The sequence below is a fragment of the Colletes latitarsis genome, chromosome 11 (genome assembly GCF_051014445.1).
Source record: "Colletes latitarsis isolate SP2378_abdomen chromosome 11, iyColLati1, whole genome shotgun sequence".
Lineage (NCBI taxonomy): Eukaryota > Metazoa > Arthropoda > Insecta > Hymenoptera > Colletidae > Colletes > Colletes latitarsis.
The window spans coordinates 18,864,548-18,890,425 of record NC_135144.1 but is presented as its reverse complement, the minus strand read 5'-3'; the positions used below and the strand labels follow the sequence as shown (position 1 = coordinate 18,890,425).

The following is a 25,878-nucleotide window of genomic DNA, read 5'->3' as shown; positions in this document are numbered from 1 at the left end:
GATCCTTTACGGATTTCATTGGAGTGCCGCTGTAGCGATATACCGGCGACGGGAGTGGGGTGCTTGGGTATTGCTCCGAATCTTATTGCTGTTTTAATCCGGAAGGGAAGTTTGTGCACGGACTGTTTGCAGTTTACGCGCAGTTTGAACGTTACGAAGGTAAACGATACGAGTATTAGTTATTACGTACGTGCTTGCGATACCTGATACCGAAAATCGTCCTGCGCTGTCGCTTAAATACTGCTTTCTATCGAGTAAAATGCTAGTCGTAGAACGACGATCGTAACATTCGTACTGTCCTCGAACATCGAATAATTTGAAAGTACATACAGAAAAAAATATAAAACCATTGGTCTGGATCACCAATGTCGGCAGACTGTTGAAAATTTTGTAAGAAGGTTGTTCAAAGAAAATCTTGGAACACAATTGTTGCTGCACATAGAAAAGAAATGGTAAAAACATTGCTCTTGCTCTTGCTCTTGCTCTTGCTCTTGCCCTTGCCCTTGCCCTCACCCTTGCCCTCACCCTTGCCTTTGCCCTTGCTCCATGCCCTGGAATGAGCACTGACTTGAAACCAAAACTAAATTTATTAATAACGACAAAAGTACTGATACCAATAATGGGTCAGGTTAAAATCGTACGCGTTACAATGATATGTAGAGAAGAAAACGTGTATCTTGATTTATCGATTATTAATCTTATTTATTTCATTAACATAAAACATTGTATCGATTTAATTGTTCACTTTCTACAAAGATAAATGCTCTTGTTCGTGTTATATTTTGCCAAAAATATTGATCTACTTACCCTTGTATCTTTATTTAAACTCTAACCTTTTATATGTATAGCGTAGCGTTTCGCATTTAAAGGTTACATTTTATAAATATTAGTAACGTGTGATTGTAACGAGTAATAATTACATTCGATAATTACGATAGTAATTGCAAATTAACAATTACAATATTAATAATGGTCGATTGCGGCTATCGATTACGAAATGTAATCTGCAATTGCATCGAAGGTAATGAGTTACGTAATCAATTTTAATTGTAACTTATTATACCCAATTCTGACCAAAAGGTACATTCGATTCAAATGATTCAATATGCGTTGGTACTTGAAATGAAAAAATTAACAAGTATATGTATAACTTCAGTATTTCAAGTTCCTTTCATTTCAAGTTCCTACGTCGTTATTTCGAATAATGAAATTATTTTTGTTATTTCAAATAACGCTGAGAAAAATAACAGATTGAAATAATTATTTCAAATAGCTATTTCTTATTCTCATTTTATACAATTTTCTAAGGTCTGAACTGAACTAGTATAACTGATTCTATTAAAGTTTCTGGTGTCATTATTAGCTGCTGAATGGCTATAGCTTCGTTATTTTTACGAATTCCGTTAAATAGATTTGCAGACATATTCTCAAGGTTTCAAACTTTAAAAAGATACAAGGAAAAAAGAAATCGATTCTGTTCGCGTGGATTACTAGATGATTCCCTTAACGAAGAATGACTCGCCCTTACCCAAGATTTGCTGTATATCATTCAGACCTGGATGGGGGAATTATTATCCATTTATATCGATGAGTGCGCCTGGTTCTACATTTTTCACCGATACCAGAGACACGCGGATGAAAAATCGATAAACGTTTCCGGTTCCATGTATACGATCACGATGGATAACGTATTCGCGCCATTGGAAACGCGAATGTTGAACGTTGAAAACGTTGAAAAATGCGCTACAGACGCGGTACACTGTATTAACCGGCTAAAACGATCCGTTATTGACTTGGTTCATCAATCGGTGTAATCTGATTTCGGAATATTCAGTTACTCGACGAAGAGAACGAGGTATCTCGTCGTAACGAGTTCTCTCGTCGAACTCGTTAACGTTTTATCGTTGCGTGGACGCTTTAAGAATGTTCAGCGAAAGGCGATCAAGCATTTTAATATTTTCTCCATTACGAGAAGACATTTTTCGAAAATATCGAGATCTCGACGTTCGAGACGAGACGAGAAGACTCGCGTCGAGATCAAGACGAGTCCTCGATAGTATCTTGTCGATTGAAAGTATCGAGAATTTCGAAAATTTTCGGGTTCTCGAAAGTTCAAAGAGTTTAAATGAATGTTAACCGGAATATAAGAAATAAATATTATATATGTAACTATATATTTTATTTAGAATTTACATGTGAAAGTGCTAATTTTTCTATGTTGCTTGATAATAGGTTGAGCATCAATAATTCATTTCAAAGATGTCAGTGGTGGACTTTTGGAGACAACGAGATAAGGAGAAGACCATAAATCTAAATGATGATATTGTCATTATACATTCCAGATACTCGAGATTTTCCAAAGTATTCTCGATTAAGATACTTTCGAGGTCTCGTCTCGTCTCGATAGTTTTGAGACCTCGCGCACCCCTAAAATTTAGACGAAAAGAAATTGAAAAGAAACGACGTTTGAGACAAACTCACTTGCTGAATTTAAAAATGATGCAGAGGAGCGCAAAAATGTAGAAACGGCGCGATGCTATGCGTTAGATTTGTGACTCTGGTGTTACGATTGCGGCATGTAAGGTGAAAAATGCGAGGTCTTTCTATGTCCGTGGCACGAAGGAGAGAGTTAAACACTTTAAGCACCGAGAAATTCCTATTTTATCGTACTCGAAGACGCGTCTCATCAGTCCCCATAAATGCGCGACCCTGAAAACACACGTAGAAGAGTGCGCTCGAACCAAGGTGAGGTTCCCGCTGGGACAATAGAGAAAATAACAGTGTGTTTTCAGCGAACCCATTCCTTCTCCGCCTCCTCCGTATGGCGACAATCCCAAAGGGAGAAAATCGGGCTGCATTATCGCGGGATTGCTCTTGCAGCTATAAAAAGACTTGACCCGTATTCTCCGTTACGTTAAACCTAGCCATAGAAACCTAATTTTCGTTTCTTCTGACTTCTTTCGCGGTTCGTTGCTCGAGACACTTTACGCGATAGTTGTCACGATTCTTGAATACGTTTGTAACGAATGTATGCGAGACACGGTCTTGTCGATCGAACACCGGGACAATCGCTGATGAGTTTAGATAATAACTCGTGCTCGAACGAAACAAGTTTCGTTCTTCAGCTAATAACTCCAAATTTTACTGCTCGAATCGAACACGTACAAGATTAGTTAAAGATATATCAATGTATAATGCATTCGAATTTTACGACTTTTTATGTTTCTCAGCCACGTTTCAGGCCAGGAAGAACATATTCTAGATATTAAAAAAAAATAGTGTATGTTTTCTGTGACGGTAACGATAATTTTCTTTGTTTCGCTTTGTGTACTAATAAAGAATGATCTTCGCGAAAACTTTGCGCGATCGGTTCAGTTTTGCTTGTTACTGTAACAAGAAACGCCCGTACTATTCTATCCCCTCGTGTCGGCGACTGGTTATAAGTTTGCAGAAAATTGCGACGGTTCATCAAATAAAACGGATTGTCGTACAAATGAAAGTCGGTGACCGGAACGCGAAGAAACGTCGTTCGTGCTGAAAGTTTCAACCGTGATACGACAATTTCGTTTAATTGCAGTTCTGTTGGCGTCAGAGAGACTGTTGAGACGCAAATTGATAACAGATCCGGGGGAGGGGGAGGAGGGGGGGGGGGCAATTGATTCGCAAAGAATAAAAATGGAGAAGCAAGGAGGGTGGGTGGGGCAGTGGATAGCTGAGAACCTCTGTCGTTTGGTGAGTTGGCTTTAACGGGGGCGACTGGTTGTCGGTCGTTGACCTCGCAATTGCAACCACCCCGTCTCAATCTCCCTCTACACTCGTACGCGCTATCAAACTATTCTGTCTATCTCTCTTAACCGTCGCGAGTCTCGTCCGGTCACTCGTCGCGAGTCTCTCTTTGTTCCATCACCCTTTTCTCCGCTTTAAACACTGTCGTATCCCGCTAAATGTAGCACGATATCCTCAAACCGAGTGACAGGTGATACTCTCGGCTTCTAACCTTCGAGCTACATCTTTCTTATTCTTCTAATGTTCGTTTTAGTAAAGAATGCTCACGGAAACGTTCGTACAATGAGTATTCCGATGACAGATGTTCTACTGGTATTCGAAGATGCTGTCCAACCAAAAGTGCAATAAGTTTGCAATTTTTGCAGTAGGAATTACTTTGCTGGATGATGAAGTTACCATCAGCAACGTTTACCTGCCGTTCGTTTGGCTTTGAACGAATACGACGTCCGTCTTTCCATCGTACCTGTTCGAATCGTTCGATTCTCGAAGACTATGGACCAAAAATAAAGATAAAGCTTAACGATGTTCTAAAGAAAGACATAGATTTCGAAAGAAAACCAAGAATTTCAAAAATTCTGAAAGGACCGACAATGGAAGACGCCGTTGCAACATTTTTCGTGTTTAAACTTGTTTTCTTTTCGATGAAAATCTATACTCGGTACGTATCGTAAAACATTTATCGCCCGACTATTTTGAAGAACGAGTTTACCGGCTCCTATGTCAGAGGAACGCGCGAGGCCCTCGACGAATACGAGCGTAACCTTTCCGACAAACCAGACGACAGGTAGCTTGGACTCGGGTCGTCGAGCAATGGCACTCGTTCCTTCGAAGCGTCGAAACAATTTACCGTGGCTGGACGTCGTTTGCATAATTCCGTGTCACCGGCAATCCAACTTCCCCGACGGAGAATGGACCGAAACGACACCCGTATCCCGGTGCAAGGGAACGAAAATCGCGGTGGTTCCAGGTGTTGTCGTGACAATCACGGAGTAAAACTCCGGTCCTCGGCGAAACTCTACGGGAGTTGATTAAACCATGCGTCATTCGAACATCGTATAATGTTATTAACAGTTGGGAACAAGTTTGCACGGAGGCAAAGTAAAAATCCGTAGTCGAGGAAACGACGTGGAACCCGTGGCGAAATCACCGGCGCGGCGGACGATACACCGACAGTAGGAGTGGCCCGCCATGAACGGCCGTGCGAAGCGACGGGGGTAAAGGTGTGTACCTGGGAGGATGCGCGCGCATACATGCTCCCAGACTGCCCCTGGATCCATCGAGCCCGCTACACAGGGCTGTGTGCCCGTCGACGCGTACACGCCAATGATTTCGTACTCTTCCACGCTTTCGCGCATTTCGTGCCTCTGAACCCGGTCTCTGACATTACGTAGAATGTATTTATGTTTATCGTGTAACGATTAACGAGAGACGCCCCGTGTGACGGGGCCTCTGCGCATGACACGGAAATCGTTGAACGATATCGCTGACAGGACGCGACGCGCCCGTAAAGATCAACCCCCTCGATCGTCGACGATATTTTCCAACGTGATGCTGACGCGACGTTGCACGAACGCCCTCGTTGACGTTACAACGAATCCTCGAGTTTATCTCTTTTCCTGACCGTCTAATGCTCGTTTCTCTGCTTTGCAAGAGATTTACACCGACCTGTGCGGACGTTCGACGAGAAATATAGGATGTTTATTAATAAAATCGTTTTCGCGGCGCAGATTTCGCATTCCTAGCGTCCGGGGCGACGTCGCCTCGTGGCGCTATAAATCGTCGTAGCCTTCTAATAGAAATCCGCCGGAATGTGACGGCTTGAGAGACGATCTAATTGTAAGAAGCGCGTTTACGCGGACGCGAGAATTCTTCTTGGAATGCGTGAAACCGTTTTGTGGATAATTTAGTTGATGGCGGCTGCGCCCCGAAGAACGATCCGTGGGGTCCTCGGAGGCCCCGAGGTCGGTCTTGCCTGTTAGTAAATATTACTTAACATTATTACCTGTCGGGTGACGTCACTGTGAACGGTCAAACGAACAACGAGGACATACACGCTCGTTGCGTGTCGAGTCGCAGTGCCCTTCCGAACGTACCATTGACAAGTAGCTTCTAATTGTAAGAAATTACCGGTGAATAGACGAACCGTAATCAGTTCATCGAGACAATTTACTCGCTAGTCGCGTTTAAGGTGCCTGTATGAGGTATAAGCCTTGAAAATTCGGTGATATTTAAAATTTCTTTTTTTTTAGTAAAATCGTTAGAGATAATAGACAAAATTCACGTTAATAACGTAATTTCTCTCCTTTTGTTACGATTGAAACTCGTACTGTTTTCATCATTTTATCGTATTTCTTATACACATATACGTATATTCGTAATTTGACCAATTATCTGGAGTGTTTACTTCCAAGTCGGCTAAACTTTTAGAATAAGTTCGTACCGTATACGAAGAATTTTGTATTTAAACCGTCGTGGCACAGAACGTGTTAATTTTGTGCATGGGAAACATGTCCGCGTTTGCCTTCCCCCCGGTGAACAGAAATTGCAATAAAATATTGATAAAGTTCGCGTTCGATCGGCAGAAGGCAATACGCGAACGGCTACTTTCGCGTGAACGAATATCGACGAAAAGGTCGTTACGAATTTGATCAAGGTGTAAATTAAAAGATGTTGCTGTAAATTGCTAATATCGATTATTTTTTTAATTAACGTACGACGCTCTCGTTCTGTTTACGATGTCGTGCATGAAATTGAAAGCGTATGGGATACAGAAAGCTGATACAAAAAAAGTACCGTAATAAGAGTACTGTAATAATCCTTCGTTCCTTTCGCCAGACGCTTTCGTACGTCTTCGGTGGGATGTATCGTGCGCTGTGCAAGCTATTTCAGAATTACACGTAAGCGCCGGACTTTATGGGTTAACAATGTTGATGAAACAAGAACGAGCTAAACGTACTTAAAAAACTGGTCTTTCTTTTTCTTTTAAATTAATGTTCACTTACTGTCAACGAGATGGTTTATCTTAGACAAAACACCCTGTATATTTAAAGCAGAAGAAGCGCGGTGGATAAAGTAACACGACGACGACGACGTCCATCGACAACACAAGTGGCACCCTCGTGATTCTCACCCTTCGCGCTATCTCCTCCTCTTTAATTCGCTCGCTCGCTCGTTTTCACTCTATCCGTCTCTATTTTTCTCCCTGCAACTCCATGAATTCCTGTGTATACCGGCTACATAGCATCCCCGCGGCGTCTTTACGAGGTTACGTACGAGAAAGTCTAAAAACGCATTAGCAGCAAATGGTATCGTCGCGTAAACTCGTTTCAAACAGCCGCGTAAAACGCGTCGGTGTTACGGGTTGTAAGTGGTCGCGGGAAACGAACGTGTTTTGTCGATCCTTGACCAAATGGAAGGTAATTTTTTACGACTGCCGCGAACGCCGCGAGAAAGTACCTCGAATTCTCTGTTAATATCCGTTCGAAATGTATCGTAAAATGTGGCCGTAAATCCAGCGACTAATGCGGACCGTAAAAATAACGAAACAAAAAGGAGTCTATATAAACGTTAAGCCGATCTGTCTCTCTCGTTTCGGGTGTTCGTTTTCACGAGGATGCAATTGTAAATCAATTTATTTTCCTTGCAATTTTAAAAACCATTGTCACGTAACGTGTTGTAATCCGGATGAAAAACTCGTAGGTTGTTTGTTTGGCAACGATATTGTGGGATCATCGTCTCCCGTGCTTGCCACCAGAGGGATCGTTCTCTCGCGAGCGCTCGGCCGACCTTCCATTCCTATTTTCTATTTCTTTTCAACAGGACCTCACGATATAATGGTTGACGACAAGGAAGAAGGATTGCGCGGATAATTACTTTCTTCTTTGGAATTACAGAATGAAATGTAAATTTGTATATCTCTTGTTCCCCGGGACGTATCTCGATGTAAACTCTTCCTTAACGAAGACTTCTACGAACGAGTCTATGGAGAGGACAATGAATTTTATCGAAGGGGAACCTATTTTCGAGACAAAAGTAGCCAGGCTCTCTAGTGGAAGTCTCGTTTAAGACATCTTCGAAACGGTTCGGGATGGAAGGATGGCAGTTTCCCATTTCCTTCGTCCCATGATTTGCCATCAAAGGCGCCATCTTGAAAGCACTTTAAACCAATTTATATTACCTTCGTTTTTAATCATCCAACTGAGCGTTCGGACCGTCCACGGGAAGAAGAAACGACACTCTTAAGAGTCGGTAGGAAAGGAATTAAAGACAAAGTCCATTGATCGTAAAAATATTACTTCTTCGATAACCTCTTTCGTCTCTTCTTCTAACAACGCGTTCTAACGATTCTACAAGACATTCGTCGAAATTACCATACGCGATTAAAGTCCAACTACTCCTGTTACTATTGGAAAAATATTCGCCAACATCCATTTGCGCGACAGTCAATTTTCTAAATACTCGTTAGTTCGTTTACAAGATTACTGCTAATTAAAATTAAAACTATTAATTTATAAGTTGTTAAAAGTAATCTTAATACGTTTCGAGAGAACAATTTTCCTTTTACGAATATATGCACTGCTAATTATTACGTTGCTCGCGAGACATGCACGCGTGTATATTTAAGTCGAATTCGTGCTACGCTATTTCGTGACAAGGTAAACTGAGACAATTGCGTTTCGCAAGTAAATTTAGCCAATGATCAGGGAAACGCACTGAATCCCTTTGATCTTTGTATCGACAAACAAACCAACCTTGGCAACAAACATTCCCCAGATTTCATTGTGCGGGCTCTTGAGCACGCAAACAATAAACGGACTATAATCCAGCTGCATTAAGCTCAGAGATAACCAATAAAGCCTGGAAAATTAATTTGCCACAGATGAAACTTGGTCGATTGTCGAATAACTAGCCTATTCTCGTTCGAGAACCTTTTAATACGATTTCACGGATAGTTTCGAACGCTACGACCAAATCCTATATCGAATACACGATATTAAAACCTTGTCGTCCCGTTTCGTGATAAACATCGGTTATAATATAATTTTATTGTAGAAGAATCCGGTTTCGTCTGTCGTGTACACGGAAAATTCTGTTTGGACAAAACCGTCGACAAACATCGATGAGCTTTATTCGTTCACTTTTTTGCACGAAAGTTCAGGTAAACGTACAACAACATAGTACTGTTTACATGCATGCATAACGTTTTTTTAAGCCTCGACTTCGAAAGGTCCGAAGAAGAAAAAAATTTCTGTAACAATACAGGGTGTTCGACCACCCCTGGGAAAAATTTTAATGGGGGATTCTGGAGGCCAAAATAAGACGAAAATCAAGAACACCAATTCGTTGATGGAGACTTCGTTACAAAGTTATTAACAATTAAATTCAAAAATTTCAAATCGTTCTGGAAAAATTATTTTCGGTTACGGGACTCAATTACAATCATTTTTGGTGAATACACATACCCCTGAAATCCTACCCACTTTCGAGAAAAAAATTCGAGAAAGTACTGAAATTTTTAGACGAAATTTAAAAATTTCAAATAATACTAAAAAAATTATTTTCAGTTGCAGGGGTCAATTACAATCATTTTTGGTCATTACACATACCCCTGAAATCCTACCCACTTTCGAGAAAAAAATTCCTTACCGAAAATCTAATTAGGTGCCTAAATTTCTATGTCGACTTAGTCACGGTAAGCGAAACACGCCACTGACGGTACCTGAAAAACTGTTTTCGTTCGAGATCGCGTAACGATATAGACAAATGTTCGTGCATTAGTTTATTTTCGTAAATAAAAATAAGGGGAAAAGATGACGAACGATTCTGAATGAGGGACATGTTGGAAATCCTATAAAAAAACAATACAAAAACTGAAACGACTAATGTAAAATAAACGTTATTGTGTCTGTGGAAGATTCTAGAATTTTCTATTATATCCAGATACGTATATGTTTAAAACAAAGAACGACGTCCTAACAACCGCTACAGCGAGGTGTGATCGCTAGTGAACGCAATCGTTATGCGAATGTCGCTCTGCAGATCTCAGAGAATAAAGATCATTCTTAGAATACGGTGTTTTTCATTAAATATCAAATAATATCCGATAAGACACTGTCTACGACAATATTTTAATCACGATTAATGTAACGATCGAGGAAACATAGACGAACAGGTTAATACACGAAGGGTGAATTTATCGGAGAAATGATGCAACGAAGCGAAGATGATGTACAGCTACCAGTGCAAGCTGTGTAAACAAAAAAGTGCAAGGAGGTATTTTATTGATCGATGCAATGAAAAATAAAGAGGGCGGAAGAGCGTACGTGCCAACAGCAAAGATAGAAAAAAACGTGATCTCAAATGTTAGATAACCGTTTAAAAGATGATTTTTGCGTCGATCTTAATATTTCCAAAAGGTTGTGCTCGAATTAAAAATAAAACCATAATTTTCGTTGTACGTTCGCAACAGTTCAGTATCTTCTTTATTCGAATAGAAATAAATAACCTGACGTTATTTTTAACCGATAAATATTACTTATCTTATCCGAACTCGTGTTAACGGCTAGAAAAATATTTATCAAACGACCAAACACTATGAAAGTCCTCGAAGCTATTTAATTTTCAGTGTATCCTGTTAGATAAATAAATTGAACTTCTTTCAGAATTGTAATTATCTTAAAGTGAGAATAAGAATCAGAGAAAAGAGGAATCGCCATTGTTCGGCACAAATTACGGCAGATATTGTTTTACGCGTACAATATACGATTTATTATTGCGCTTGGTAAGATTATTTAATACGCTCCAGAGTGCTTTCGAAACTTCGTGAGTCGAGAAGAAACGTCGTATCGATAACGCGTGTACGTCGATATATTTATTGCAAACTCGGAATAACAGCGAACTGTGCGATTAATCACGAACTATCAGGACCAATATAGCGCATAGAAATGTTATCTAACAAGCTCACGAAAGTTTAATCGATAACACCTACAGCACCATATTCATGATTCGAAATGTCAACCGTAAACAGCAATCAGCTCGAAATAATTTGTTTGAGTAGTCTTCCGACCTACCTACTTTACAGTTCACGAGACAAATACATATTCCGCCCACCCAATGCACGATCAATTTTACACAAACTCCCGGAACTGCATTGCCGACTTCCATATGCCTGCGTGCATTTACTGTTTGCTCGTTCTATTTTCCTTACAGACGCTACGAGACACTGACAGTAGCTTCTAATTTGATTGCTCCCACGACACGCTCGACGATACAAAGAATCCTTAAGAAATACTTTTAAAGGACCATATTAGCACGCACTCGACCTAAGAGCATTTATTTTATATCAACGTTACTAATCGCGAAGTACATACACTACCGTCCATAAGTATTTGGACACCCGGCTAAAGAGTCGATATCTTTGTTTAAATTGATGTAGTTCTAATTGGATTAACACGAATTTTTGCTATTGATGTATACGTAATACTAAAAAATTCTTACCGACAAATGGACAAAAATAAAAATAGAGGCCAAAATGAAACGAAAATCAAGAATACCAATTTGTTGATGGAGGCTTCGTTAAAAAGTTATTAACAAAATTAAAAAATTTCAAATCATTCTAAAAAAATTATTTTCGGTTTCAGGGGTCGATTACAATCATTTTTGATGAATAGACATACCCCCGAAATCCTACCCAGTTTCTAGAAAAAAAATCGAGAAGGTATGAAATTTTTCGACGAAAAAAAAAAATTTCGAATCGTTCTGGAAAAATTATTTTCGGTTTCAGGGGTCGATTACAATCATTTTTGGTGAATAGACATACCCCCGAAATCCTACCCAGTTTCTAGAAAAAAAATCGAGAAGGTATGAAATTTTTCGACGGAAAAAAAAAATTTCGAATCGTTCTGGAAAAATTATTTTCGGTTTCAGGGGTCGATTACAATCATTTTTGGTGAATAGACATACCCCCGAAATCCTACCCAGTTTCTAGAAAAAAAATCGAGAAGGTATGAAATTTTTCGACGGAAAAAAAAAATTTCGAATCGTTCTGGAAAAATTATTTTCGGTTTCAGGGGTCGATTACAATCATTTTTGGTGAATAGACATACCCCCGAAATCTTGCGCATTTTCGAGAAAAAAATTCAGTAAGGTCGGAACTTTAAACATTAATAACTTTTTAACGAAGCCTCGATCAACAAATTAATATTCTTGATTTTCGTCTTATTTTGACCTCTAGAATTCTCTATTAAAATTTTTCCCAGGGGTGGCTGAATACATTGTATACATATTTTATACTCACGTATTTGAATAGAGAGAACAAATTTCTTATAATTAGAATTTCAAGTAAATAATTTTGCCTAATGTTTGCATAATGAGGCACAGCAAACAGACTGGCTACGCTAATAATAAAGTAAACTGCATCTTGGCAATGAATCGTTTCTAGACACATATTAATACGAATTGTTTTTGTGTTTTGGTACGACCAACTCGTACCAAAGAATATATTGATCAACCTTTCTGAAACACCTTGTATATATTTATCCACAGTCACGAGAATGGAATTGTTTCATGCAGTTCTACAGGAACTGCAAATAGAAAATAGAATTTAAAACACAAGATAATTCCGCGACCAGGAAATGTCGTGATATTTTCAGTATTTCTACTGAATTATACGCATTGCTTGGGAACTGTTTCTCGCGAGCAATACATCAAGCGCAGGAACATGTCTTTATAGCGTATTATTCATGATGCATGGGTCCTGAACTGACTGGTTGTGTCAAATACTACACAGAGATCAAGATCGTTATTCAAAATTAAATGGAAAATGTGAGATAAATGTTCTTAATGTCATAAAAGCGCCGTTTTTAAAGACGATTAGGGTACGCGTACACTTTCAACTTCGACCGAACGTGAAGATATATTTCTGTTCGTGACACTATTCGTCAACATTGACGAAGTCATGACTTGTTTAACATTCATATTATGCGATTATACAGGATGTATGGCCAACCCTGGGAAAAATTTTAATGGGAGATTCCAGAAGCCAAAATAAGACGAAAATCAAGAATATCAATTTCTTGATTGAGGTTTCGTTAAAAAGTTATTAAAAAATTAAATTAAAAGATATCAAATCAATCTGGAAAAATTACATTCGGTTGCGGGGGTCAATTACAATCATTTTTGGTCATTAGACATACCCCCGAAATCCTAACCATTTTCGAGAAAAAAATTCGAGTAGGTAACTTAAATTTTTCGTTGAAATTGAAAAATTTCAAATCACTCTGGAAAAATTATTTTCAATTGCAGGGGTCAATTTCAATCATTTTTGGTCAACAGACATACCCTCGAAATCCTAACCATTTTCGAGAAAAAAATTCCTTAAATGCTTAAATTTTTCGTCAAAATTGAAAAGTTTCAAATCATTCTGGAAAAATTATTTTCAATTGCAGGGGTCAATTTCAATCATTTTTGGTCAACAGACATACCCTCGAAATCCTAACCATTTTCGTGAAAAAAATTCTTTATCGAAAATCTACAGTGTGGCCAGAAATGTTTCTCCGGAATTTCATGCGTATGATTAAAAAATCATAACTTCTGGACGGATTGAAAGACTTTAATGATTCAAAATTCAAACAATGCGTATTAATGGAGCTCTAAAGCCTCAGAATAATGGGCCGAAAAAATACATTGAATGTAAGGTCTACTCGTATATGCATATGTATACCTTGCCCGTGGTGAGAACTACTATCGCTTGCACGCAGCTGTTCGCAGATTGCCGTTCCACAGGCGGAACTTTAAACGTTAATAACTTTTTAACGAAGCCTCAATCAACAAATCAGTATTCTTGATTTTCGTCTTATTTTTGCCTATAAAATCTCCCATTAAAATTTTTTCCCAATGCTAGCCGAACACCTTATATAGCTACACTGTTATCATGGCATTCAAATCCGTGTAACAATTACGTCAATATCTAAACCGGTTGAAAATACAAAAAATATCGTAAGGCAAAAGTAAACAGCGTCGAATGATGCACAAACTGAATATAATTTTATTCATATTTATGCATCGATGCATCTAAAAACTGCAACTGCATTCTTATTTGAAATGGAACTCTACAATTTTTATCGCGCTATTCGAATCAGTCTTCTAATCTTTATACGATACCGCAAGTGTTTCTATTCTTATCAGACGAAGACTATGAAATACAAATTACAAAAGTATTCGATAGTAGTATTTTAATTAAAAAAGTATTCGATGCTGCCGATCTTTATCTGTAAACCGCAGATGTATTGAAGTATTCTCCAATAAATAAATAGATAAACTAGAGTCGATTGCTGTACCGATAGGTATTCTTGTAAAATTATATTATTTGGTTAAAATTGCGGGTAAAGTAAATCGGATTACAAGTATAACAATTACGTCGTTATAGTTTCCATGCAAACGTTTGAAATTGCGTTTAACCGAGTAAAAGTGCTGAATTCTGTGCATCTCTGACGTGCAGTATAATGCGCCACTGCGTTCCATCGAATCTAAAAATCGAGATGATCGGGGACGTTCATCGAACTTGGAGACATTGTCGCGCACGCGAATCGGAACAGTACTCTATAATAGTCACGTAATGATTACGTGCATCGACACGATGTGCCGAAACACAACTTCCCCCTAGTTCGGTTCTCGTCGCACTAGAACAGAAAAGATTTCGAACAAGCGACAACGGAGGTTGCCGCGCGTCTTTTCGTCCGTGGAGCGTGACAGATCATGCGTGCTCGTGCGTATTCGTACTGCGACTCACCGGGTAGGGAGAGGACTCGTCATGTAGGACCACCCAGCGACGAGCGTCGCGACGGCCCCCGAAAGACAAGCACGTGGAGTACGGTATCATGGTGACGGTGGCGACAAGAAGGGGGCGTACAATCCGCTCGAATGTTGCCCACCGAGGACGTCTCTACTGATCGCCTTCGCCGTGGTCACCGTTGGTCGACGTATCTCGTGTTTTCGGCGAACACGTTGTGACGTTCAGCGGCGTTTAAACCCACGTTACGCCGCACCGCACCGACCGACAAACGAACAGGACAGAGAAGCTACGATGGGAAACAATAAGAGGTGCCCGGCTAGCCGAGGACCACGAGACTCGAGCGTAACCAGGGAATCGCGAGTGCGGATTGGTCGAGGCGAGTACCACCGCCGTCTGCCGACCATTGCGCGCAACCGCGTCCAAGAGATCAATGAGACTCGAGGCGAAGAAGACACTCGCGTAAAAGTACCCGAACGCGCACGAGCGTGCACGAGAATCGCCGAAGAACGCAGGCTGAAAATCGGGTTGCGACACCCGCGATCGCGTGCGTGGACGATACCAAGCTACGCGACGCACAGTGGGGTATTTGATCCGAAAAGGCGGATAAAACTATTTTAAAATATACTTGATCTTCGAATATTCGATTTCAAGCAATTTATTATTTGTCTAATGTCCGAATAAGTTTGAAACGCAAGAATTAAGGGGTACGTTATTCGAAAACTGGCCCGGTAGATTGTAAACTGTATAAACTTATAAAATTTAGTTTCGAAAAGTATATGGGTTAAATAGACAGCCACTGTTTAACTGTTTACAGTTAGCAAACGTAGACAAGTCTCTCTTCCCTCGCATGGTGTACAGAGTTGGTTATTAACAACTTTAACCGATATTTAATGAAACTATTTTTAATTCGCAACCATTAGTTTGGTGTTACGACTACTTTACTTTACTTTGTGCGTGAATATAGCTTCACATTGCGTTGAGCGTAATATACATTAACTTGAGATTATATGTATATGCCGTTTTATTTAATAAAGTTAATCCAAAGCTTATTTTTATAATAAAAATAAATGTATTGTTAAACAAACGACTGCACGGCCATCTACGGTAGAACGTCCAAGTTTGTCGAGAAATAATACGATGAAATAACTATCTTCGATATTAGGTGGCGCCACAGAAATTGCAATTACAATAATTCATAAAGAAAGAAATATAAACAATCAATTAAATAAATATCATTCGGAAATATTCAATCGCGATGAGAATACAGTTAAATATAATCTATTTCAATTTATCGTTGATATCTACCGACGCCATATCTGTATACTTCGATATATCGAAGTGGATAAAAAGTTAGTTAACGATTTTCATATTTTATCTCAACAATGGCCGATTAGAAAATTATGATTATGCTTGCGACAAATAATTCAATAAAGAAATAAAAATATATAAACATTGATATGCACGTTAATTTTTGTTATAATAGTTTCAACGTTACCAATATTCCCTCCAAAATTTGTCGAGTTGTCTGCCATCTGTTATGGTGTCGTTTACGCGCCAATAAAACTTTCCATGGCGTCGAATTTCAATCGGAGACTGCAACAGAAATAAAATACAAATTAAATCATAATTAAACAATAAATGATAATAATGAGGAAATATCGAAAGGTTAGAAATACGTACTTCGTTGGTCGCGAAACGCCGACACGTCGTATTATTTCTTGTATTTCGAAAAGAAATTTCTCGACTTCGAATTCTAGTAAGAGACTGTAACAGAAACGAAATAAAGATCCATTAGAGTACATAAACGATTATTATAATTAAGTAATGATTGAATCGAAACCGTATTGCAAGAGATCGTAATTGAAACGCGAGTAGTAATAATGGAAAGATCAACAGGTTAGAATTACGCACCTCGGTCGCGAAACGCCGACACGTCTTCAGATATCTTGCTACGTTAATTTTCAAAGTACGAATGATGGGCCTTCGCCAGTGCTCGGTAACGCTCGCGAATTAGATGGCGGGGTGGGGGAAGGGCCGATGTCTCGCGAAGCTTGCATTACGAACCCGAAGGATACCTTGGGTAAAAACCGCGGATATAAGAAAAACGAACGAAGACTTACTAGAACAATGTAAATATCTAGAATCATATTGATGAATGGCGATATAATGTACAAATTAAATATAACTCACACTTTTGTCGATTTATAGTAGCAGATGACAAGATTCTTGAATTTATTAACATTATTCACTTCGATGATTATATGCAAATTATTTACAACTTTAAGTAGTCAAAGAATCACGAATAATTCGTACTTCTCACTCATAAGCATTTCCACACAACTAGTTGTTTGCCTATCACACTGATTCAGCGAGTTTCTCAACTGACCGCCATCCATGAGAAGAGGACGCTAAAATCACCTCTGAATTTTTAGGTCGGTATGGCAGTCAGATTGGGCCACGAAAGTCTATAAGGTGTAACTTCTATTCGTATACCTCGTCTGTGCTTCGAGCACGGATTAAAACCATCCGATGAACCATCTCATTATAAACTACTTCACGATTAAAATGTGCGTCTAAGGCTCTTATGTTAGTAGTGATGTGGAACTTTGCAATAGTGGAAATATGACGAAAAGAAATTTGTTTATTAATGTAGTATTTCTACTTATTGTAATAATATTTAGTGCAATATCACCATGTCTGTCCACATTGTCGAACGAACGATTATGTTATGACCAAGAATGTTCCGGTAATTGAAGCCATACTTTCAATATGTATCTAATTTATGGCACATTCCGTTTTTAAATTCAGTTAAGTCATTTAATGATATGTTTTATCTAGTGCCCGTTTCGCTGGCCAGAACGACGATCAAATATCATGCAAAAGAAGCAGAGTTGTTATCATTTGACATTAATGCAGAAGTCACAGTTTACAGTAAAGATGCAGGCAACAGAACTGACTTATGGGGTGTAGAGGTATATTTGATTGTTAATATTTCATTTCTATTCAGCAATTATTACTACTTTGATTTTTATATAAATATATCTAACAATAGCATCTATTTTTTATTTGCATCTTAAATAATGAATGATGTAAAGCTATAGGTAGTATGGAAAGTTATAATATACTATGGTACATTACTCGTTATTTTTAATGACAATATTGTAAATGGAAAAGTAACTTCACAAATTTTTTGTTAATTTTAGATAAATGGTAAACGTGGATATGCGCCAAAAAGTTTTCTGAAAGAATATAAAATTTTAAAAACAAATTTGTCATTCAAAGTGCCTATAAAACAATTATCTATTAATAATGATAACACTGATAAAATAATTCAGCCTAAGGAGGATAATGTTAAGTTAAGGTCTATCAATGATGATACCAAGACTTCGCATGCTCAGATTGATAATTCAAATGTAGAGTCTACGGAAGAACTGTCAAATAATATAACTGTTCCATATGACACTATAAATGAAACTACATTGCATTTAGATGATAATGAATCTCTTATGCAAGAAAATTTTGGAACAGAAGTTGATCAAACAGTGGAAGTGCCAAATGTAAAAAATGTAGTTGATACTTCGGTAGCAAGTTCTAGTAACAAAGAAGTTGAAAAAACTATTTTTACAGATGATAACAAATTACCAAAAGAAATTGCGAATGATGAAAAGATTATTTCTCAGGAAGCTAATGTTAAAGATTTTGTGACAAGCTCTGAGAAAATATTAAATTTACCACAGATAATTGGATTAGGAACTCCACTAAAATCATTGGAAACAAACACAAATATAAACAGTAATGATATTCAACAAACCACAGAGAATAACACAATAGAAGTAAAAAATGTACAATCTCCAAAGGATCTTAACGAGAATAATGCCCCAGAAGTACCTACACTTAATAATGGTAAAGAAGTAATTAATAAAGATATTTCAGATGGTAACAATGATGATGAAACAGTTGAATCGAACAAAAATAATAATAATGATACAAATGAAGAAGTTATAAGTAAGGATACTAAAGTAACTGAAAAAATTACACAAAATACAGTTACAATAAATGATGCCACTAAAATAAAAGATGTTCATTCTTTGGAAAATCCTAATTTAGTAGAAACAGAACATATTAAATTGGAAAATACCACTGAAACTTCTGAGAAAAGGTTAAGTAAACCTGATAAAGATAAACACAAGTCATCTTTGTTACAATCGAATATACAAGAGAAGACAGAAAGAACATTATTTTCTAATAATATTGGTGAAGTTACAGATAAGCAAATACTTGACGACATTCCGCAAACTATACTTGATGCATCAAATTTAACAGACTATTCTAATATTACTGAAGTTCAACAAAATTTAAATACGAATCTCGAAGAAAATAGTAATATTGTTACCAGTAACAATGACGGTTATACAGTTCGAAGTATAATACCTTCTGATATAGCAACAGCTTCAGCTGCTTCTCAAGTCATAGATCTGAATCTTAAAGAAAATGATAGGGACAGTATTGTTAACAGTGAAGATGAAAGTAAAATTTCTTCTGATACAGCAACAACTTCGCCTACTTCTCAGGACACAAGTATGAATCTTAAAGAAAATAACGACGTCGATACTTTTACCACTAATGAAGATACCTCTAAAGGCAAAGATAAAATACCTTCTGATATAGCAACAGCTTCAGCTACTTCTCAAGTCATAGATCTGAATCTTAAAGAAAATGATAGGGACAGTATTGTTAACAGTGAAGATGAAAGTAAAATTTCTTCTGATACAGCAACAACTTCGCCTACTTCTCAGGACACAAGTATGAATCTTAAAGAAAATAACGACGTCGATACTTTTACCAGTAATGAAAATACCTATAAAGACAAAGATAAAATACCTTCTGATACACCAACAGCTTCAACTACTTCTCAGATCATAGATATGAATCTTAAAGAAAATGGTAGTAACAGTATCATTAATAGTGAAGATGAAGGTAAAATCTCTACTAATACAGTACCAGTTTTAGCTACTTCTCAGGATACAAATATGAATCTTAAAGAAAATAGTAATGTCAATATTGTTACCAGTGAAGGAAATCGTGATAAAGAGTTGCAACAGGATATAGTGCAAGATATGCAATATGAACTTGCTGAAGGAAATAATATTTTACAAAATGATATAAATGTACACGTTGCAAATGACAACAGAAATTTACTGGATGCAGACTTGAACAAACAAATTGAGAATGGTAAGTATCTAATGCTTAACAGAAATTTTATTCATAAGGATATGTAAACTACATCTTACATGTAATCTTAATTTATATTTATGTCAAATAGACAATGTGGTACGAAATGAAGTTGAAGATCTCAAGGATGAAGCTTCATTTGAACATAATGATGAGACAAATGACCAGAATAACGATTTTTATGAAAAGTCTGATACTGAGGATTTTGTTATTACAAAAAAAACTACGTTGGAAAATATTTTAGACGAAGTACAAGGTACAGTATAGAAATTACATAATATTATTGTTATACTTTATTAACATTGTACTTTATTATTAAATATAGAAGATATTTTTTGCTAATCTTTATTATCGTTTTAGCAGCTTCTCCCGCTGACGTTTGTGCAATTGATAATGCTGAATGTTCCACTGATGATAGTACTCGAAATTATTTTAGTAATTCCGTAAGCATTAGCCATTTTTTAAATGTTGTCCATGTAAAAAATAAATAGCGAACCTCCGATTAATTTAATAATTTTAGGATGGAACTTCTCGGAATGATGAAAATGTTATAATGGAAGGAATAAAAATCGAAAACAGTTACTGGTTGACGTTGATGTATTTAAGTGTCACTGTAACAGCAACACTTATATTTTCTTTGGGTTACTATTACATTGAGGTATAATAGTTTTTTTTTAACTGTTTCTAATATAGATAGTTTTAATAATAATCGTGAAGTACTTGATATAAAATAAATATATACAAATAAACATGCATAGTCCTTCCATTTCTATATTTTTATAGAATATGAGGAGAGATCGACAACTGATAGCTAAAATTAATAAACTTGAAAAAGATCTACTAATTTCATTAAAGGAATGCACAATGTTGAATGAAAATTTAAAGACAACAAAAGATAAGGTAATAATATTAATATATTGTATGTTCGTATCATCGATTTGTTATTACGAAATATATTTCAGTTGATTTCCATTGAAGATGAATCATTTGGATCCAATGAAATGGTATCTTCATTAAAGGCTGACTTAGAAGCTTTGCGGGTATAGTATCTAAATTTATTTATATAAATGTATATATAAACCAAATTTTAATTAAAATGCGGATAAAGAAATTTGGTAGTAATAAAGTACGATGTCGTGTCAATGAACACATTATAATTACGTTTCACTTTTGACGAGACCTTGTTTCATTAACTACAGTACAATTCTATCATACATTTTTTTTGTAATATACTCAAATAAAAATGAGAATTCTGAAGAGGGCTTCCACCGAGTCGAAATGTAACATACTCGTTGACGAGCCTTTACTCTTTATTACTATTAGATCTTCCTGTTAAATTTACAGAGTAACAGTGATTAAAAATATTCTATTTATTTATTCATTAATGCTTAAATGAAGTACGACAAAAAGGTTTCTCTTTATGGAGTAATAATTTCTTATAGAATTCGAAAGCAGAACTAGAAGAACATGTTGCTATGGTAGAAAAAGATTTAGAAAGCGCTACTGAAGCAGGATTAGAATTAGAACGAATGTTGCGAGAAGTTCTTTCATCAGATAATGAAGTTAACCCATTAGCTCAGTCAGTGGAAAATCTACAAACAAGATTGAATGCTCAGCAAGCTGCAAATGAATCCTTAACGAATGCCCTAAATCTTAAAACTCAAGAGGTATGTGTATAGATTTAAATCATGGTAGATGGAACAATTATAGCGAAATTATAAGAATTGCAGTAAGAAAAAAAGACTGTAATATCCTTCAATATAGAATTACGCCTCGAGTATCTCGCTATATTTATTCTATTTACTATTCAATACTATAGATTTTTTTTTTTTAACAGACATTTTTAATTTTGTTTTGTGTTATATAAATTTATCGCAGCTTGAATTTGATAAACTTGAGGTTTGTAATCATGACTATTTTATAGTTGTTTAATATCGTTATAATGTATCGTAGTATATATTTTGCGTAGTACATTTTATGGTATGTATGTAAATGCTGTTTAATGCTGAATATTTTGCAGAACGAATCTTTATCAACAGAACTTGTATCTCTTAAGAAAAAATACGAAGAACTTGAAGTTGAGCTTATTCGAGTAACGGAAAATATGTCGCTTGAAATAAAGAGTAAAAATAGTATAGAGCAAACGTTGTCTGATAAGGTACAGCAATTAGAAATGCAAATCAAAGAAGTAAGTGTGCAATAAATATGTAATTAGTAGCATATAAGAAAAATACTATCTTTGCTTTATACTTACAGATTTCTACTGAAAAAGTAGCCTTACAGAAAGAGTTAAAAGGTAAAGAAGTAGAAGCGAAAGACCTTCTGGACGTTATTAATCGACTGAATTCTAATAACTTGGATTTGGATAAGTTATATGATGTATCTCACATTAAAGCAGAAGCAATTACTTTACTCGAAGAACGAAACGAATTACAAATACAACTGACTGAGATCGAGGGTGCTCACAGTTTACTAGAAGGTACTTTCAATACCTAATTATGTTCGTAATTGCATAGCGTGAAAGATATTAAGTGCAATCTTTTTACATGACAGAACATGTGAAAGTTATCAAGGAAGAGGTTGATACTTTGAGCGAACAATGCAAGGTAGCAGAAAAGGAGAAAAAAGATGCAGAAACGCGACTTGAAGTACTATCAAATTTTTTTCAAGAAAAGGAAGCCCAAAGACAAAAGTACTATCAGTTTATTGTAATTGTTACGTATAAATTTAATCGATGTCTTTTATTTAATGCGGTATTGTATTGTAGGGAAGAAGCTATTTGGTTGCAACAGCAGGGTGAAGTTGTATCCACTGTAGAAAGAATACAAACAATGCAAAATGAAATACAAAACTATAAGTAAATATTAATGTTTTAGTTAGATATGAAATCATGAAAGATCATTATTCAACTCTTACAATGTCTATATTTATTAATTAAATTTTAGACAACAAATAGAAATGTTGAAACGTGAAATATTGGATCAGGAGAGGGAGTATAAAAATCAAATTTCTCTTCTTGAAACCAAAGCACACGAACAATGGGTATGTATTTTAAATACATTAAACTATCTTTAATTGTGATCTGATATTTTTTCTCTTAATTTTTCAAATAAATTTTTCCTTCAGGTGGTAGCACGTCAAGTTGAGCGTCGTTTAGAGGAATCGAAAGTTGAAGCGGGACAATTGCGTAACCGGCTAACCCTTATAGAAAAGAATATTAATGAAGCAGATTCCGAAGCAAAATTACAACGTAAGTATTCACGTCAACAGAGTACATTTTATTCTACATGTGTTAAAGTTTGTTTCAATACCGCAGTTTCGTTAAAAGGATATTCTCATTGGCAAGTGGAAAACGAAGGTATTCTTTAAGAATTCTTTTTCAAGAAAAATATAAGCACGAATAATTTCTGATTTTAGTATAAGTTTGTACACAGCTTATTGAAAGTACGAATACCATAAAAATAAAAAAACTAAATCGATAATTTAATTTAATTGAATAAAATCCAAAATTATATATGCAAATTGCTAAGGAAATTGCAGTTTCCACTGTTTCGTTGCGGCAATATTATTGTTTAAAGCAAAGGTCCAAATTAACGAATTTAAATTTTGTTTGTTATTTTACATACATATTTCGGTGTTTCTGTATATTGGTTGAAAAGGTTCTGTAAACTTTTCCATTTACATCTATTGTAATATTTTCCTGAGTTCATAAACCACATATGCTTGGATATTTTTTTGGATTTTTAAATAATATTTCATTCACACATTTTAAAATGACAAAAAATATGATCGATTTTTTTCACTCGTCAAATAAGAATATCCCTTCCCTTCAAGTAGCAAGTACTGAATTGAATATGGTAATATTTATATTTACTACTTCTGTTACCTGTAAAAGTTGTTGTAACATATTTTATGAGACATTATTACCAAGTTAAATTTCGTAAATTATTGCTATTTTTATGTAGATTAATACGATTCCTCTTTAATAAATACAATTATGATTGATAGGGGTAAATAGCTATACCTTTCATATAAATATATGAGTGCAAGAATTACGGAAATCGTGTGCTTTGTTAGACGGTATTTTATGGAATCAAAGTCATAAAAACTTTTCAATTATAAGTTTTCTCAGAATTTAATAATAATATTGGCTACTTTCTTTCTGTTGTAACTGTAAGAGTGTACTTAGTACACTCTTACAGTTACAACATACTACTTATAATAGTATGTATCTGAATAGAATCCAATAAAAGAATAATGAACTGTCTTATAAAGTACCATCTTACTCTTTCACAAAATTTTCCATAATTTTTGCTCTGATATATTAATAACGAAGAAATGGCTATCTTCCTCTAACAATTATTATTGCTATATTTGATGTAGTTTTAGTAGGCTCATGGATGTAGATTCGTGTCAGTTTAGTTATTGAACTTTAATTTACAATGAAGATTATCAAAGACATTTAGGTCCATCCATCGATTGGTGCACTTTCTTTAAAGTTAAAATGGTATTACGTAATACACTGTACATGGAAAATTGTATTTTCTTAACCTGATTTTCAAACAGGCCTGGAAGCAAACAGGGAAATGGCAACGTCGCCTCCATTATTCATGGGAGCAGAGCCATCCAACTCTATAATGTTTTCTGGTTCTTCGAATGTTCCCCCTCCGCCGCCACCTTCCTATTTACATTCACGTTTTCCTCCATATTTACCACCTTTGCCACCCATTGCGTCTGGTGTACCGCCGTATAAAGTTGGCGAACGACCACCGCCATTGGGTGGTCGGTTATCCTCGCCGCCACCTATGCCTCTGCATCCCCCTGCTTCCAGTAGGTACGATAATGCTGGTTGCCCACCACCAATGTCTCCACACTTATTTCCACCGTTTAATCATAGATCATCTCCACCTCCGTTCAATAGTGTTCATATTCGTCCACCTCCTCCACCTCCTGGCTCGATATTGCCGCCATCATGGAGGGGTGAATCACTGCCGCCTCCACACAATTTCGGTATTCATCCGCCACAACGAGAACGAGTACGAAATCACAAAGGTTTGTGTACAACATGACCAAAGCAACAAGAAATTGGCATCCCCATTAACGATCAAATTTCACTGCCAGGAATGGTTTTCACTTTCTTTTTTTTTTTTCTTTTTTTCCCCCTTTTTTGACATTATTATTTTCTCCATTTTTTTTTTGTTGTTGTGCATGCAAGGACGCAAGCGATTCTCTAAAGTGAGACAATTTTGGAGTACTTTGGAAGGAAATAATTGCAAATAAATGCAATATACCAGGTTGAACGATACAGCAGCATATTATTTTTAAAATAAAAATTACAATACGATTTTGTGACTCGATTACGATATTTTTACAGCAGTGTCTGCTTAAAATGTTATATTTTAATTTCATTTTGGACAATATTAGTTTTTTAAAGATTTGTAATTTGCGTTCTTCATATTCTTTTTTTTTCGTATCAATAACCATAAATAATTAATAAAAAGTATAATAGATTATTCACGGTTCATCATTGTTTTTAGGTTCCTTGTATTCTTCGGGAGAGTCGTTGGACGAGACACATCATACCAACAAAGATTAATTCTTTTATTTTGTTACAAAGCGTCATCGTACATACGTCAGATTTGTCACTGTAGTAATGAAATTCTCAATTATGAAAATCATCGATAAATAATTAACAGTGATGCAGAGTATATTAATGCTAGTAGGAAAACCAGCAATTATCTTTTGGTGAAATAGGAGTCATGCATTTTGAGATAGTATTTATCAAATGTGATAAATGCATACTTAGTTTGCTAATACAAATACGTCTATCAAATGTCACCACTGTTACATAAAAGAAAAAGAAAAACAAATTGTAAAAATGTTTCTTTATATAGTTATATATAAATTTTTGTTCATGTGTAAAACTTATATGTATATGTCTTCGTAAATCATTCAAACGGGAAATAAATTGTAATACGAATTTAGACTAAATGCAATTGTTATATAAGGTTTTAAAACATTGAAATAAATCGTAATTTATTATTACTTCATGTTTGATAGTTCAAGTT

At 36.2% G+C, this 25,878-nt stretch overlaps 2 protein-coding genes and 1 long non-coding RNA gene across 4 annotated transcripts in view; 1 reads left to right on the top strand and 2 right to left on the bottom strand.

The window, feature by feature from the left end:
• Window positions 1–14,859, bottom strand: part of LOC143348100 (uncharacterized) — a 76,485-nt gene extending 61,626 nt beyond the window's left edge. Inside the window, exon 1 of one of the 2 annotated variants that reach the window (XM_076777949.1) lies at window positions 14,576–14,859. In XM_076777949.1, the coding sequence (XP_076634064.1) occupies window positions 14,576–14,665 (90 nt within the window). In that variant the 5' untranslated portion in view covers window positions 14,666–14,859. The remainder of the gene's footprint in view (window positions 1–14,575) is intronic. The other variant, XM_076777945.1, reaches the window with a different exon arrangement.
• A 1,053-nt stretch (window positions 14,860–15,912) lies between these two features.
• Window positions 15,913–16,565, bottom strand: LOC143347532 (uncharacterized). The gene is made up of 3 exons (XR_013080615.1): window positions 16,490–16,565; window positions 16,259–16,342; window positions 15,913–16,171 (listed from the first exon to the last, which is right to left on the bottom strand). It is a non-coding gene; the product is annotated as an uncharacterized LOC143347532 (long non-coding RNA).
• Window positions 16,566–17,053: 488 nt separating this feature from the next.
• Window positions 17,054–25,860, top strand: Tango1 (transport and golgi organization 1). Its single transcript, XM_076776757.1, has 18 exons — window positions 17,054–17,324; window positions 17,417–17,550; window positions 17,782–19,810; window positions 19,902–20,066; window positions 20,171–20,253; window positions 20,331–20,468; window positions 20,594–20,710; window positions 20,773–20,850; window positions 21,253–21,477; window positions 21,689–21,709; window positions 21,831–21,998; window positions 22,067–22,289; window positions 22,364–22,502; window positions 22,578–22,667; window positions 22,756–22,852; window positions 22,937–23,060; window positions 24,377–24,862; window positions 25,348–25,860. Exons 1-18 carry the CDS (start codon window positions 17,201–17,203, stop codon window positions 25,404–25,406), a joined length of 4,500 nt encoding a protein of 1,499 aa, XP_076632872.1. The 5' UTR covers window positions 17,054–17,200; the 3' UTR covers window positions 25,407–25,860.
• The last annotated feature ends 18 nt before the right edge of the window (window positions 25,861–25,878 follow it).